The sequence below is a fragment of the Eurosta solidaginis genome, chromosome 3, assembly GCF_040869045.1.
Source record: "Eurosta solidaginis isolate ZX-2024a chromosome 3, ASM4086904v1, whole genome shotgun sequence".
NCBI lineage: Eukaryota > Metazoa > Arthropoda > Insecta > Diptera > Tephritidae > Eurosta > Eurosta solidaginis.
In genome coordinates this window covers 262,868,343-262,885,761 of record NC_090321.1, presented here as the reverse complement: position 1 = coordinate 262,885,761, position 17,419 = coordinate 262,868,343, and the positions used below count along the sequence as shown (strand labels likewise).

Here is a 17,419-nt window from a genome sequence, read left to right as displayed (position 1 = left end):
TAAGCTATGGCATCAGCGACGGCAATAATTTGGCAAGCAGTACTTTCTAACTTCATATAGCGTTCGCTTTTAGTTTCCCCAGTAGGGAGGCTAAAACATCTCCTTGAATAGTGCTTCTGCACACGTTCCGTGTTATGGAGGTCTTTTCAAGACTTGATAGGATTATTTTTGTTATTAGAAGTTGTTTCACAAATTTCACACATGACTGATCCAACACCATTAACAATAAGCAATTGACAACAACTTGCGGATAGACGTAGCTAACGGCCCTCTATGTCGAAAAAGTTGCCTAGAGTGAAGTTCGTGAATGCAAATCTTTTAATAGTGGTGATAACGTCTTGTGCTGAGGGGAGTGAAGATACTTAGGTACGAAACTTTTATAGAAGATATGTCTACCCTTTCATCCTGGATGCAGCGAACTAATTTAAGTTTAAAATTTTTAATTTTCTTTATGTACACGAACTAGACCTTTACATAATTCCCAGAGTATTAAGAATCCTAGAATATTTTCTCGGTAAGCACTCTTGTCATAGGAGATGACTTAAATCTGTAGACCTAGGCGAAGCTAGGTCGGACTAGTATCTTAATGATGGTAATTTACGAAACGTACCCGATTAATATCTGTCAAGTGATCATTATAATCTACAATAATCACAAAAACGTGCGGGGGTGTCTCTGCTAATGCTAGAAGACCTATAAATTCGCTAAAAATATCCAGCATAATCCCCAGCGTAGTTACAAAAATATGAAGCAAATAGATTCCTCCCTCATATAGTGACCCACAATGTTGTCACTTCGAATTCTCATCAAGTGTCAGCACGCAAATGTGCAAATGCCAAAAATAAAGTATATCATTGTATTGGATATGCCAGACTATATCAATGCGTTGGTTTTTATTGAAATGTAGTTCACTTAGCATGTTTATTTATGTTGCTTATGTAGATATGTATGTGTGTCTCCTATCATGATATAACTGCTCATGCAAATTTGAAAATGTCAAAAAGTTTACTAAAACCAGTCAATAAACTTTTGTACAATATGATGCTTGCGTGCATTGACCGCTTTAAGTGACATGTGGGAGAAAATGTCCTTGCGTTTCATACTTTACAGCAACTGCATATGTATGTAAATGTTATTGCTTTATTTGAAACTTATTTTAGTGGCCAAACTTAGAAGATTTTAAACTGCATATATGTATGTGTGCATATTTAAGGCGAAAGAACGAACCATATATGCTCAGTAAATCGTAAGTAACAACAGTTGCACGATTTCGATTTGAAAATTGGTAATAAAATTCAATATCAACATAAGACACGCCAATATAAAAATCGTTGACTTATACGCAACCACATTGGTTTATCCCTTTTTACTGCTAGGCTCCTTAAAATCTTTGCTGCTCATTTGCTAACCCCATTTATAACCACCAGTTATCCCCAGTAACATGAGCGCTAGAATGAGATAAAAAAAAAAAAAAAAATACAAATACCTGGCGCGATATCAATTCAAGGAGATATAGGACGAGCTTCTAAATTTGCGCGGGTTCCTTTTTTATTTTTCTTAAATTTGTTTCCTTAGTTTTATGCAAACCGCAAATGGTAACTGCGAGGCAGATGAATTTTCACTTAAATAATTTTAATTGCAAGACTACACTCAGAGCGTTTGCCAATCCACTGCCGAGTGATGCCCAATATGAGATTAGGTTATCCTGCATTCGACTCTCACGAATCGGTTGTAGTACCTCCTTTTCCTCCTGCCAAATGCGGATGCCGATCGGAAAGCTTTGTATATCGGATTGTCTTCATCTAGAAAACGTTGCACTATGTAAATGGGTTTCGTCGAACAAGAACACAGAGTAGATATGGCAAATATTAATTTCTAATGGTATACATGTTACTTTGTTGGTGGCATTTGCTTAAAAGGTACACAAACACACACACATACTTTGGTGGAGAATTGTATTAGGATGTGGTATTGTATCGCAGTTCCCATACGCAGAATAAGTGGTAGTTATTTTAGCGACAGCGTACTCCTTTTCGATACGGATGAGGTACCAAGAAAGTGCAACGGCACGGGCGGTGTCGTTCAGGGATCTGTTCTAAGTCCAACGCTATGAAATGGGATTTATGATGGCGTGCTACAAATCGACCTTCCCGGAGGCACGGAAATTGTCGGCTATGTAGTTGCAGTGAGAAGAAGCTTGATCTGCTCCAAGCATTATGTAATGACGCCGTGGGAAGAATAAAGGAATGGCTAACGAACATGGGGCTGGAGATGGCTGTGGAGTGGTGAAGCAGTACAGGTGATGCTACTGAAAGCGGCGTAACAATTATTTTCGCTTCTCTGTGAAGCTCATGTAACTCATCTTTACATTGTTTCTCCATACGCGCTTTGGCATCACCGAACCACACATCTTCCGAATAACTCTCGTTCCCCTTCCTCTTTTACCTCTCGCTCCCCTCTTCCTCTCCCCGTCCCTCTTCCTCTCCATCTCCCTCTCCCTCATCCTCTCCATCTCCATCTCCCTCTCCCTCTTAATCTCTATATCTCTCTTCCTCCTCCTCTCCTGCTCCGGCCGCCTCTCCATTTCCCTAACCCTCTCATTCTCCTACTCTCTCCCTCTTTCTCTCCATCTCCATCTTTCTCCCCATCTCCCTCTTTCTCTCCATCTCCGTCCTCCTCTCTCTCTCCCTCTTCATCTCTCTATCCCTATTCCTCTCCTGCTCCGTCTGTCCCTATTTTTTCCTTCCCTTCTCACTCTCCTGCTCCCTCTCGCTCCCTCTCTCCTTCTCACTCATTTCCCTCTTCCCCTCCTGCTTCTGCCCGAACTCCTTTATTCTGTTTCGATATAACTGCATAGTATGGGGGACTTACTTCGAGCAAGATGCACACGATTTTTGAACACGTTCGATGTGCCACGCTAGACTGTCTGATAGAGTACACAAATGAATGCTGTGAATCGTGTTTAATTTTATAACCTTTTTCACATTAAGGCAAAAGTAACTACATTACAACTTTCTAGATACAACTTTCTTATGCATATTAGAGCTAGTAAAACACATACCAAGTACTTCGAAAACTGTAAGCGATATCAAGGCTGGCTATGACTTACATCAGTTTATATACTTATATATGTATATATATGTTTTCATACGTGCATAGCTTAAGTTACTCAGCACGTGCTCTTGTCATAAATATATCGCTATTTAATAAAAGAATATTGTTCGCAAGAGCTATTTTCTATGGGTTTATCAGAGAGAGAGAGAATGGTGGTATGTAGTGCGTTTAAATATTAATAAATAAACATGCACAAGAAGAACGTATGTACGTATGTTTATTCGTATAGTATACAAATACATACGTATTCATGCATCTATATGTATATCTCTGCATAAGTCTATATGTGTTAGTCTAAAATATGATGATGGAGTGAAATTCTATAAAAAATTTTGTGACCTTCGTTTAACTATGATAGTATCTTGCCACAGTGGGGACATAGATAAGAACCACAACATACGAATAAGCTTCTATGAATGAAGATATTATGTTTGTATGTATTTATGTTTTTGCAATTGCAGCAATTGAGCAGCAATAAATTTTAAGTGAAACAATAACGGACACTTGTCACGAAACGTTTGGGGCAATTGGACGCTAGCATTTTGAAGCGATTATTAATAAAAGTTGGTGGGGGTGATAAATATTGTCGTAGATATGCATAGATAAAAAATTTATAAAAATAGTTGATGTGAAATGCGAATGCAAAATACGTGATTGCAGTATGCACAGAGAAAAGCAGTATTTGAGCGGTCACATTAGTTCTAAAAAAAAAAAAAAAATGTTTTAAAGCATAATTTTAATAAAAAAGTTAATTGATAATTATCATAGCAAAATCGTCAGCAAAACAATTGCAGCGCTGCAGTGTAATTATAAAGTTCCTTATTTGCATGTTATCAGCAAAATTGATGGAACGCAAATAAAATGCAGCAAATAGTGGATAAAGATCTGCATAAAACAAAATGTGTAAAATAATAATTAACAAGAAAAGAATGTGAATAAAAATGGAATTACCAATCGATAAATAACGCAGCACCGAATATAAACAAAATGGAAAATCAAAAACTTTTTATTAAAATCAAAAGCGAAAATATTCAAGCTTAATAGAAAATAAATAAAACATTTTTTAAAAGCTAACAAATATCCCTAAAAAAAATAAAAAAAAAAAAATTTAAAAAAATTATTGTCAGTATAGGTGCAAAACACATAAATATATTCTTCTATCTTAGCTTCGTGCTCACTTTGAGGGTAATCTAGAAACCAACTTCATAAAGTTTCACAACAAAAAATTTAGATTTTTTTCCTTAGAAATGTACAAAGTTATTACATCAAAAAGCGCATGCAAAAATTTATAACATAATATAATATAACAATATATGTATATTATTATAACAAAGCGTAACATAACTCAACGTAACATAACACAACATAACATATCATAACATAAAATAACATAAAATGCTTTGAGCACAGACCGGTATATTTAATACTCACTGCGAGACTCTCCGAGTGTAGAACTTCTTCTTTTTTGAAGGGCTCCACACTACCTGAGACCGTATGTGGTACGTGAGCTCCATAACTACCCCCCACGCTGATGGGCTAGGCATCCATTTTCTCGAGCAGCATATGCCTCACATATGCGCTAAGCTTATCTTAGACCCATATTTTGGTTTGACAGGTTATGTTATTAATTACACTGCCCGGAGATAAGTCACCAAGTATCTTTTAACCACCGACGAAGTGCTTGCATGCGAAGAAGGTGTTGTGTACATCGTCTGAATATCCATAGAACAGGCAGTTCGTATTTTCAACCATGCTCATTCTGTGGAGATGTTTGCGGAAGTTGCCGTATCGGGTTAGAAATTGTGTCAGATTACAGCTGAGCGCTCCATGTGGTCGCTTCAACGATAGGTTAAATTAAGGCATTTGTTCCCTGGTTTGATACTATTGGTCCATTACTCTTTCTATCGGCGAACCGATTCTTCTCACGCCTATATTGCAACAGCAGCGCTCCTTCCTTCCGATTCGTTGTCATTTATTAATTTTCTTTCCCCAGCGAGAAGATATATCGGTATGTTTCCTGCAACGACCAGGATAACTTCAGCCGATACCATGCGTTAAGCCTAAGCTATTTGCAGCGCTCGTTTGCGTTGGACCGAGGTAAAGGTCGTTCTCTTCTTCTGGTGTTTTGCGTCTGCCCAGATTTCCAAATTGTATAAGAGTAAATTCGAAAATTCGATTCTGATGAGAACACCTTCCTTGTACATGGTTTTGGACTGCCTGTGTTTGCAATTAATCTCCTACAATTTGCTATTGTGTGTACAGACCTTCGGATGTGCTCCGAGAGTGCGAGCTTTCTGTCTAGCCTCACGCTCAGATATTTCGACATTGAAAAGTTGCCTCTAAGGAAGTCCCTTAAACTTTCTAACAAATGCTGCGGTACCTTGTAAATGCTTTCTAGTGCCTCAACCATGTCGTCATACCTTGCTGAGCTTAAACCGCTTTTGAGGTCCAGTGTGACCTGCAAGACCAACTTTCTCGGTTTTCTCGAGGCGAATCCTGTTATATAGTAGCGACCCCAAAAACCCATTGGAGCTAGGAGACGGGAGGGGCGGGTTAAATAAAAAAATTTATAATGAAATAAAATAAAATAAAATAAAATAAAATAAATTAAAATAAAATAAAATGAAATAAAATAAAACAAAATAAAATACAATAAAATAAAATAAAATAAAGTATAAAAAATAAAAAAATAAAATAAAATAAAATAAAATGAAATAAAATAAAATAAAATAAAACAAAATAAAATACAATAAATTAAAATAAAATAAAATTAAATATAGTATAAAAAATAATAAAAAATAAAAAAATAAAATAAAATAAAATGAAATAAAATAAAACAAAATAAAATACAATAAATTAAAATAAAATAAAGTATAAAAAATAATAAAAAATAAAAAATAAAATAAAATAAAATAAAACAAAATCAAATACAATAAATTAAAATAAAATAAAATAAAGTATAAAAAATAATAAAAAATAAAAAAATAAAATAAAATAAAATAAAGTAAAAAAAAAAAATAAAAAAATAAAATAAAATAAAATAAATTAAAATAAAATAAAATAAAATAAAATATGAAAAATAATAAAAAATAAAATAAAATTAAATAAAGTAAAATAAAATAAAATAAAATAAATACCCAGGTTATATGCAGGCCAGAAGAATACATCATAATGTCATGATACAGAACATCACTGACTGCTTCCTAGATAGAACAAGATCACTCCTTAAATCCAGTCTTAATGGCAGGAATTTATTTAAGGCAAAAAACACGTTTGCGATACCAGTGCTAACGTGTATAGTTTCGGAGTATTAAAATGGTCTGACACGCAGTTGGAAGGTGTTAAAAGAGCGACTCGAACACTGCTCACAAAATACGGAGCACATCACTCGAAATCTACAGTGGAGAGAATTAACTTATCTAGAAGTCTAGGAGGGCGTGGCCTGATAGATATCCATCATATTTGTAAAAAACAGATCGAAAACCTACGCCAGTATTTCTTAGGGCAGAACACAGCACTACACCAAGCTGCATGCGTAGCGGATAAAAACTATACTACGCCTTTAAACCTGTTTAATCTCGACATGCAGAATGAAGAAAGCGATTCTATTCATACAGCACGACTCATTGATGAATGGAAAATGAAAACACTCCATGACAGACACCCCCATTCATTAAGTCAACCAAGGATCGATCCCGTTGCTTCATACCTATGGCTGAAAAATTCAGGAATCTTTATGGAAACTGAGGGCCTCATGATAGCAATACAGGACGAAGTCATTGCCACAAAAAATTACTTAAAGCACATTATACGCGCTGAAATAGACAGTGACAAATGCAGGAAGTGCCAACAGCAGTCGGAAACAATACAGCACATAACAGGAGCTTGCGTTATGCTCGCAGCAACAGACTATTTAGCACGACATAACAACGTAGCGTAGTCGTTCACCAGCGCTTGGCAATTCGTACGAATCTGCTTACAGAAGAGGTCCCGTATTATAAATATACTCCCTCGGCAGTGCTCGAAAGTAGCGAATATAAACTATACTGGGACCGCACTATACTTACAGATAGAAGTATACCCCATAACAGGCCGGATATAGTCCTATTAGAAAAGAAAGAAAAGAGCGCGTATTTAATTGATATTGGGGTTCCCAATACGCACAACTTGAAAGACATGTACACAGAATAGAAAAGAAAGTACATAGGACTTGCTCAGGAAATGAAGCTGTTATGGCACCTTGATAAAGTAAGCATAGAGCCAGTAATGATTCCATCAACAGGCGTGGTACCCAAAACTCTTATGACGACCCTGGAGAAACTAAAATTAGAAGATAAGCGTCTACCTATTCAAAAGGTAGCAATTCTATCAACAACATCCATTGTTCGTTCGTTTTTAGACATTGACATGTAATTTACAAATTATTATGAATTTGCCTATCTATATTTAGTATAAATAGCTTTATATGTCTTGTTGTATACAACCGATGTATAATATATAGCCCAAAGTGGAGCTAAAGGAAGAAATAAAATAAATAAAATAAGATAAAATAAAATATAATAAAATAAAAAATAAAATAAAATAAAATAAAATAAAATAAAATAAAATAAAGTAAAATAAAATAAAATAAAGTAAAATAAAATAAAATAAAATAAAATAAAACAAAATAAAATAAAATTAAATAAATAAAATAAAATTTAAAAATAAAATAAAATAAAATAAGATAAAATAAAATAAAGTAAAATAAAATAAAATAAAATAAAATGAAACAAAATAAAATAAAAGTAAATAAATAAAATAAAATTTAAAAATAAAATAAAATAAGATAAAGCTAAATATAACAAAATAGAATAAAATAAAAATCAATAAAATAAAGTTAAATAAGATTAAAGAAAGCAAGATAAAAAATACGTTTTCCCCATGAATTACCATATTCTGCAACACTGATTTTAGCAGAAATGTTGGTCATACGCCCCACGATGTGGACACATAACTTGAATAACAAATGGAAATACGAAAATAAATAGTAAATACATAAATTTATAAAGTACCTCTGTACTTTTAATACCCTTAAGTCATTTCCACACAGTGACGGTGGCGTAGTCGTTGTAAAAATGCTCGTTCGTTAAGTTAAAATAAAACTTTTGAAAAATACATGAATAAGTTAAAAAAAAACCAAACATACACTTTGAAATAAAAATAAAATATGTAATTATTTGAAAGTAATTAAACCTTATTTTAAAGTGAATTAATTTGAAAATTTATTCAAAAAAAGGTAAACTTAGCAAAGCGGCAATTTGACTTTTGATTAAATTACATATAGACCACGCAAAGTTGTCTAAAAACAACAACAGTGTATTGCACGTGCTGCTACTATTAACTACTAAACAATTTATCATATAAATGCGTATGTTTGTATAAATATTTAAAGCAAACGCAATGAGCCATCAGTTTGAAGTTACTTACACCGCCCTTGAGATGGCCGATGATAATCATAATGCTTCTTCCATGCAATCGGTGGTGTTATCGTCATCACCGCGTACAACGCGTAATGTTATATTTCATGGCGAAATTAATGAAACACCACCAACACCACCGCCCGGTTATCCACCACAACAATTACCACCAGCGCGGCGTACTTCGAAATCTTTCTTTCAACGGCCACGTTCAATGTCAGCTTGGAGCGATATTAGCCGCAGTAGTATGCGTTTGGATGAACGGTAAATTACTATAGCATATATCTATCTGTACATATATATATATATATGAAGTCATAAACCTCTGTTTGTATGTATTAGTGTATTTAAATTTCAATTTGTGTTTTTTGTATATTTTTTAACTATGGGGATAAAAGAATTACTCAAAGCTTATGGGAAGCTTTCATTTATTTGATATAAATCCGCTTGAATTTTAATGATTGTCCTAATTGAGCTAAATTTACTTTTTGGGTGTTCATTTTATTTATTCTATACTTTTTATTGTCCGCTCTATTACTGAAAAGTCTAATTACAAAGATGGAACTTTTTCAATTTTATATACCAAGTATTGCTTTCACTGGTAATGGCTTGATTTAATGTCTTAAAATTCCATCATTTAATAAGTTAGCCTCAAAAACGCTTTAATGGATTTTTTTAAGTATTGCATTTGTTCATATTAATTAAATTAAAACCAATTATTTTCACAATATGTCTTATGCTCCATTTAAATGCGGGCAAGACGGATTAACGGAATTGGCGTCCACCGTGGTGTGATGGTAGCGTGCTCTGCCTACCACACCGAAGATCCTGGATTAACGCCCCGGTAAAAGCAACACCAAAATTTTAGAAACAATTTTTTTCAATTAGTAGTAAATGTTTCTAAGCGGGGTCGCCCCTCGGCAATGTTTGGCAAGCACTTCGAGTGTATTTCTGCCATGAAAAGCTCTCAGTGGAAACTCATCTGCCTTGCAGATGCCGTTCGGAGTCGGCATAAAGCTAGTAGGTCCCGCCGCACCAATTTGTGGGAAAAATTAAAAGGAGCACGACGAAAATAGAAAGAGAAGCTCGGCCTAAAATCTCTTCGGAGGTTATCGCGCCTTACATTTATTTTTATTTATTAAGACGGATTAACCACTCTTAAAAGTCAATTTCTTTTTAATTCGCTTATATTACTTTCATTTTAAATTTGTGAGTCTATAGCTAACTTACGAGCTTTTTAAGAATATCGCACCTATTTAAGCATGCTCATACGCGGTTTTCAAAAGTACCCAGTTCTGAAAGAGTACCCGGTTATAAAAATTATTAAATCCATTCAACTACCTGACCCAAAAAATAGCTCTTATCTAAAAAGCTATCAATCCTGAGAAATATCCGGTTCGTAAAAAGTACGTGGACCGGAGAATGTGCCAGGTACTATAAATGTACCCAGATCCGCATAAGAGCAGATTCAAATGATTTTTCCTCATTCCTTTTCTAATTTGGTTTTAGGAAAAAGAAGTTTCGGCTTTGAGCGAAAAAATACCGCGTTCTAAAAAAGTACCAGCCTCCTAAGCGCACACGGATCCAAGTAACTTCCCAGTTCTAAAAAAAGTACTCTGATCGAAAACAATATCCGCTTGAAAAAAGTTACCCGGTATTGAAAAAGTACGAGAAATTATTTCGATCGTAAAAGGTACCTGGTTTTAAAAAAGAATCCGAGTTCTGTAAAAGTACTGGTATCGCGAAATGACGAAAAACACCCGATTCTAAATAAGTGCCAGGATACGAAAAAGTAATCGGATCTGAAAATTACCCGGTCCCAGATTTCGAAAAGGACCCGGTTTCGAAAGTTTTCGGATCCGAAGAAGGTGAAAAGCTATTTTGCTACATTCAAATGATTTTCTGTCATTCATTTTCTAATTTAGTTTTACAAAAAGAACGTTCCGCATTGAGAGATAAACTACGGGATTCTAAAAAAATTCCCGATTCATATAAGTACCCGGTTATTAAAAGCACATGGATCCAATTAAGTACCCAGTTCTAAAATTGTACTCTGATCGAAAACAGCACCCGCTTGTAAAAACTTACTTAAAAGTACTGGTATCCGGAAATGACGAAAATTTGATTTCCTTTATTCTGTAATTTATTTTTCAATTTAGTTTGAAGAAAAGAAGTTTTGGCATTGAGCGAAAAGTACCAAGTTTTGTAATAGTACACAGTCCTTTTGACTACATGGATCCGATGATTCTAAAAAATACACTGATCGAAAAGAATATAAATAAAAGTAATCAAAATGGTACCCGATTTTCAATAAAGTACCCATATCCGAAAAACGGGCGGTTCTAGAAAAGTACACTGATCCGAAAACCAGTGTGAAACGTTTATTTACTAGCCCCCAGTGGAGGGAAAACACCCGCGGCAGGTATGTCTGTCGTAAGAGGCGACTCGAATACCAAATTGATTCGAGGAGTTGTGTAGTGCTACCCTTTCCGTGGTGAGCCCTGTTATTTTAGCAACCGAGGCTCTGGAGACTCCAAGTTCCTCATGGATCTAGGGGCGCTAGCGCGGCATGACTTAGAAGGCATAACTATAATGGTCTGTGGGCTCTCTGCTGTTTGGTAGATAAGGATAGGGTCACTGAAATTGGTTCTGATAATGCGCTGTGATATCCGTTGAGCTTCCGCCGATTTGTGCGATAAAAATCTTTTTTAAAGAAATAAATTATTCACACCCTCTTTTAGGAAGTCGGATGTTTTATTTTACAGCAAATGCACATTAGTACCGGAAGGTTTTGTGTAGTATTAGGGATAGGGGCAGTAACTGTAGGGAAACCAATTCGAAACTCTCCCGTTTGAGCATCTCCGCACTTGTATAATGCGAAAATAGCACGTAAAAGCCTCTCAAAGTATTGAGTCTGCTGTATTTAGTAACCCTTTTAGAGAAACTTCCCTTACCGCGGATATTTTCTAAGCTCCATAATTTCATTGAATGGGAGTGAATACCCCGATGGTAAGGCCGAAAACTAATTTCCTACGATGGATGATTTTCTTTTATTTTCCAAGATTTTTTATCGACGAACTATGGGTTTGTTTTGAATAATATATCGATTAAAATTACGGAAACTTATCGATTTATTTATCAATAAGTTATGTGTAAGTTATCAAAAATATATCGACTGATTATTGAAAAATTTAAAATTTTTTTAGGACCTGGCTAAAATGCTGCCTCGGGATTTGGCAGCTCTTCCGCGGCTGTTAGCTGGAGCCTTGGCATCGCGAGCGCGTAACATGAGAAAAAATGTGCTCAACCATTTCTTCTTGCAGCTCACACTTCCTACATCTGCTGTAACCTCCGACGCTCAACAGCCAGCGTCCAATTAGTAAGGCCATCGTGAGCCTTAAGTCTTCTCTCTTTAGATATATGAGCAACTTTGTGAGTCTAATATCGTAGGATTTGCATTTGATCTTATAAAGTTAGCTCCCGAGCTTCTATCCACGACATTTCTGCTTGACGGATCACATGCAACTGCCACACAGTTTGGGACGTCTACCGTCGATGTGTTGAGTGCTGTACTCTCCTTTGCTAACTCATCCTTCTTTTCGTTATCTTCTGTCACGTTATGACCGGGAGTCCAGTACGTGTATATGGTCCGGCCTGATAGAAGTCACTCCAATAATTTTTTGGAATTCAGGGCATTTCTTGATGAAGTACTTTTTGAGTTATTGCATTAATCGCCCCATGACTATCAATACACATATATTTTGACGCGGCTGCAGCTTAAGCACACTTCGGTGCTTCCGCAATTTTATTCTGCCTGAAAGACACTGCAGTGGTGTAGTAGCCTCTATCTTTTTATTTTTGGATCGACTCAGTCAACTGCAGACCCGACTCCTTTCATTAATGTGTAGCCATCGGTATGCACGTATATAATATGTTTTACAATTCCGCACGCTTGCGCCAACCATTTGGCTCTATTGGAGGCCCAAGATCTATATCAAAGCTCAGGCACTGCCAAACTAAATGTTCGACTATAATAACTCACTTTCGATAACACGTCTTTTCAAAAAAAAAAAAAAAAAAAAAAAAAACAGTAGCTTTAAGGTATCGGTAGGTAGCGATAAAAAGATAGCGAAGGTTCTTACCAAAAGCTCGAAACTATTCGTTTCTGGATTTCATGTTCGAATAAAAGCTCGAGGCCTGTAAGAATAATTTTTAGGACAATTATTTATTTTTCATAGGTTTTCTATAATTGAAAAATTATTTTGTTTTTTAATTTGGAAAAGAAGATAGAAAATTTTTCAGACACCTGCCATACCTGCGCAAATAGATCCATTTGCAAGGTTCATCATCATCATCATTATGCTTTAGGTACACTGGAAAGCTATTTAATGGAAAGCAACCGAATATAGTGGAGTGACTCGTTCGACCTCCTGCAAAATATTAAGGCTTGAAAGTGAATCCAGACCTGTTAAATTATGATTACTAATGGTAATGATTACTCGTTCAATTGGTTATTTTCTTTAAAGGTCATTTAATGATTACTTTCCATTGTTTTCTATTTTTGATTAAAAAATTATTAAAAAAATAAAAAGTCATGAGCCTATTTTGATTACTTTTGATTATTTTAGATTTTTTTCAATAATCGGAAATAATCATAATTTTTTTTGATAATTTTTTTAATCAATTGGAAAGTAATCATTAAAAACAGAAAATAGTGGCAAGTAATAATTAAATGGATTTTAAGGAAAATAATCAGTTGAACAGGTAATCAGTACCATTAGTAATCATTATTTAACAAAGCCGTTTTTGATTACTTTTGGTTTATTTCAATAATTGGAAAAAATCATGACTTCTTTTTGATTTTTTCTAATGGTAATCAATTAGTAATTGCTTTTTTTCGGAAAAGATTTAACATAATCTTTGGCCATTAAAATAGACATCTAACTAATTGTTTACCCCAGCGGGTTAGGATGTCAGAATATTCCCGCGTTAGGTATGCCTGTCGTAAGGGGCGACTAAAATTACAAATACAAGGGGCTGTATAGCACAACCCTTCAGGTTGCGAATGCAATTGTCAACCTCACCTATCCGCGGCGAATCCTGTTTCACTAACAGACGAGGCTCTAGCGACCCCAAGCTCCTCATGGAACTTGGGGTGGGAAGGGAGGGGATGGCCTGAAGGTTTAATGTGGCTACATAAATCGTTCCCGAGATGGTCGGGCTAGCACATTAATGGTGCTGTGGTACCGGAGCGTACCGGATCTGTATACGGCAAAGGACCATTACACCGATAACACTCTCCAAAGCCTTGGGGGAGCAACCTTATCGCTACAACAACAACAACAACAACAACATTACTAGTGCAAATTTAACAGGTCTGAATGAATCACACTCATCACTTTTGCAATTTTTTACTGTATTTATTTGTGTGAGTTTCCATTTTCCTGTACCAATGTATTTAAATATTCCGACTGCATTAAATCAATTGGCATGGCGATACAACGGAAATTAGGACAACTTCATTTATTTATTTATACACTTGATGAAAGTTTTGCCTACAACACTGCCAATAACTAAAATAATTTTGCGTCACAAAAAAAAAAAAAAGAAATAGCAAAATGACATGCAACCCCTCAAGCGAGATAAAATTATAACCGTAGTGTAAATAAAATTAATTAAAATGTCAAACACTGCCGGCAAATTCTACGAACTGCAAATAGCATAAATTATTCTGTGCATGTATGCATGTATGTTAGGGTGGTTCGATTTGTATGGACGAAAGTTAACCGATATCGCGCCATCGATTTTTCGATAGGATTTGGGCTCAGGAAAAAAAAGTTCCACTACGCATAGCCACGGTTACCACACTATGTTTTCATATGGGACCAAAATTCATCGAAAAAGAGGACAACATCTCAGAAAAAAGGACCAAATTTTTGTTTTATTTGATTGTGAAAATAGCAATTCACAAATGTGTCGTAGTCGTTGTTAAATATAAAAATTCAGGATATGTCCATGGTTTCCTATACAAAATTTTAATAAACTTAGCGAAATCTACTTAATTCAAACTGCACAAACAAAAACACTACTTTTAGGTATTATATTTTCAAATTTCTAGGATAAGACTATGTGTTCACTAGCTATACGTTTTGAACGTAGTTTTGCTGAAAAAGTTCTTAGTTCCAGCATTATGTTGTTAATTGGAAAGAAATAAAATATATAGCGCAGTTAGGTTTTAGTAAGAAAGGGCTGAAAAATTTACGTTTTGGTGTAGCCTAACTATGAGCAAACTCAGTAAATCATAAATGATGCTTACTTTTTTTCCACTGAACGTTGAGATTAAAAATCAAACGTCTTGAAAGTTTCAACTGTGCAATAACGGAACCTGATTGCATATAAGTAGGTACTAGAAATTAGTTAACAGCGTTGTTTTTGAAGTTTATGGGGTTCTGTACCTACGAGAATAAAACACAAAACATTTCTTTCGAAATCAAATATTTTTTCACATTTGCTTCATAATCTTAATAAAAAGTAAATTTGTTCAATCGCGATTCGTTATTAGTTTATAAAGTTAGCGCTTTCAAGAAGCATTCCTGCTTTACTTACAGTTAAAATATTTCTTATGCCAAGTTACTTAATTATCAAGTATTCGGCGTGCCTTATCACCACAATACTCCTGGAACACCACAATACTCCTGCAATTTTTACATAGGATTTCTTTGTAAAAATTCTGAAAGTGTCACCAAACATAAAACAATTAGTTTCATTATTTTACTTAGTTTTCAATTCAAATTCATCCATCAGTGGAAAGCCCTGCCAAATTTCTTAGAGGCATACATGCATTTGAGAAAAATTTATCACGAAAAGTGTTTTGTGCATTTGAGAAAAATTTATCACGAAAAGTGTTTGATAAACGATTGAAATATCTGGATACTAAAACAAGAATTTTTCTGATAAGTCCGTGTAATGTGTTTGCCCTTAGATCTATGACTTTTTTTTATTAATGCCTCGCCTAAAATATCTCCTATGAAATGTCATTGGTCTGCTACATTTTATTGATTGAGCAATTTTTGTGGTAAGATTTCCATATACATAAGAAAATTGAAAATTATATGTGTGTTAATGAAAGTGTGATAAATGGTGTGGACAAAGTTGTGAATTAAAAAAAAAAATAAATAAATGTACGGCGCGATAATCTCCGAAGAGATCTAAGGCCGAGCTTCTCTTCCAATTTGCGTCGTGCTCATCTTGCTTTTCCATACAAATTGGCCGGACGGGACCTACATGTTTTACGCCGACTCCGAACGGCATCTGCAAGGCAGATGAGTTTTCACTGAGAGCTTTTCATGGCAGAAATACACCCGGAGTGCTTGCCAAACACTGCCGAGGGGCGACCCCGCTTAGAAAAATTTTCTTCTAATTGAAAAATCTTATTTCTAAAATTTTGATGTTGCTTTGCCCGGGAGTTGAACCCAGGGCATACGGTGTGATAGGCGGAGCACGCTACCATCACACCACGGTGGCTACTGCCTAAAAAGGACCAAAATTGAAAAAAAGGGACCAGCGGACCAAATGGGGTTGGAAGGGACAATTTGTGGTCCAAATGGACCAAAAGTGGCAAATGTGCGCATAGCCAAAAAAATAGTTTCCGAGCCTGCAAAATTTAATTTTTTTTTACTTTTTTTCGACTTTGGTTTTTAAGGTTTTTTTCATGACCTACTAAAAAAATTTTCAAATGTATACACTGTACGACCAAAAAATCTCCGCTAAAAACGTTGTCGATAACAGTTTTTGAAAACAAAATAAAAATTATTTTTATACATGAAAATTTTACAATCAAATTAAAATTTTGTTAGTAGGTCGTGAAAAAATCCTAAAAAATCAAAGTGGAAAAAAAGTAAAAAAAAAAAAATTAAATTTCGCAGACTCCAAAATTATTTTTTTGGGTATGCGTAGTGAAACTTTTTTCCTTAGCCCAAATCCTATCGAAAAATAGATGGCGCGATAACGGTTAATAATATATTTACCTAGGTCATTGTATTGTTTGTATGTTGCAAGCGATCACACAAACCATACATCAATACTTCTTTTTCATTAAAATGCCAACAAAGAATTTCAGAATTGTTTTCATGAAGATAGGTTTAAATAATTTCCAACAACAATAAAATTATACCAGCAAGTGATGTTATAGCAAAAAAATGCCGTCAAATCACCATCACTGCTGCGCTCACTCTCCATTTTTATATGTATTATAGACACTCAATTATTGTGGGAATTTGAACAGGATGAGGTTAGAATTTCGATGAGGATTTAGCTGTTAAAAGTGTTGGCCGTCAGTTTTCAGAGTTCACATTTTCTTTTATGTAGTAGAGTTGCCAAAGAACAGTGGTATATGTAAGAAGATAATGGTAAATTTGTTATTTTTCCTACTTTCTAACTCTTAACTAACCCGTAACTAACTAACTCTAACTCTACGTCTAGCTGTAACTGTAATTCTTACTCTATCCCTCACTCATTTTAAACTCTCACTATCACTAAATACAGAGTCAAGAGGGCACTACATAGCAAATAAACTGCTTTAGTGCTAGAAGTTCGAACACTGCTGACCACTCAGTGTGCTTAAATGCACTTCGAAATGATATATTTAATCACCCGTGTTGTAAATGCATACAAACCAGTGACGGAAAATAATATTTTTTTTTCGGAGTCGAAAAAGTCCTGGTCAAAAAATTGTAATAGGTGAAAATGTTTGAGTTCCCAGGTATCCCTATAGCAATATCATGTCGAATCATGCATCCTTTTTATTTTTCGAACTTTTCCACAAAAGTCCACATATAAAAGTAAAATCT

The 17,419-nt window shown here is 34.9% G+C and overlaps 1 protein-coding gene across 4 annotated transcripts in view; it reads left to right on the top strand.

Annotated features, from left to right (window-relative positions):
* LOC137245478 (uncharacterized) overlaps positions 1-17,419 on the top strand; it is a 115,035-nt gene that overhangs the window by 91,587 nt on the left and 6,029 nt on the right. Inside the window, exons 2-3 of one of the 4 annotated variants that reach the window (XM_067776212.1) lie at positions 3,576-4,299; positions 8,390-8,834. In XM_067776212.1, the coding sequence (XP_067632313.1) occupies positions 8,554-8,834 (281 nt within the window). In that variant the 5' untranslated portion in view covers positions 3,576-4,299; positions 8,390-8,553. Of the gene's footprint in view, positions 1-2,839; positions 4,300-7,945; positions 8,835-17,419 lie in introns of those variants that run through there. The other 3 variants (XM_067776214.1, XM_067776211.1, XM_067776213.1) reach the window with 3 other exon arrangements.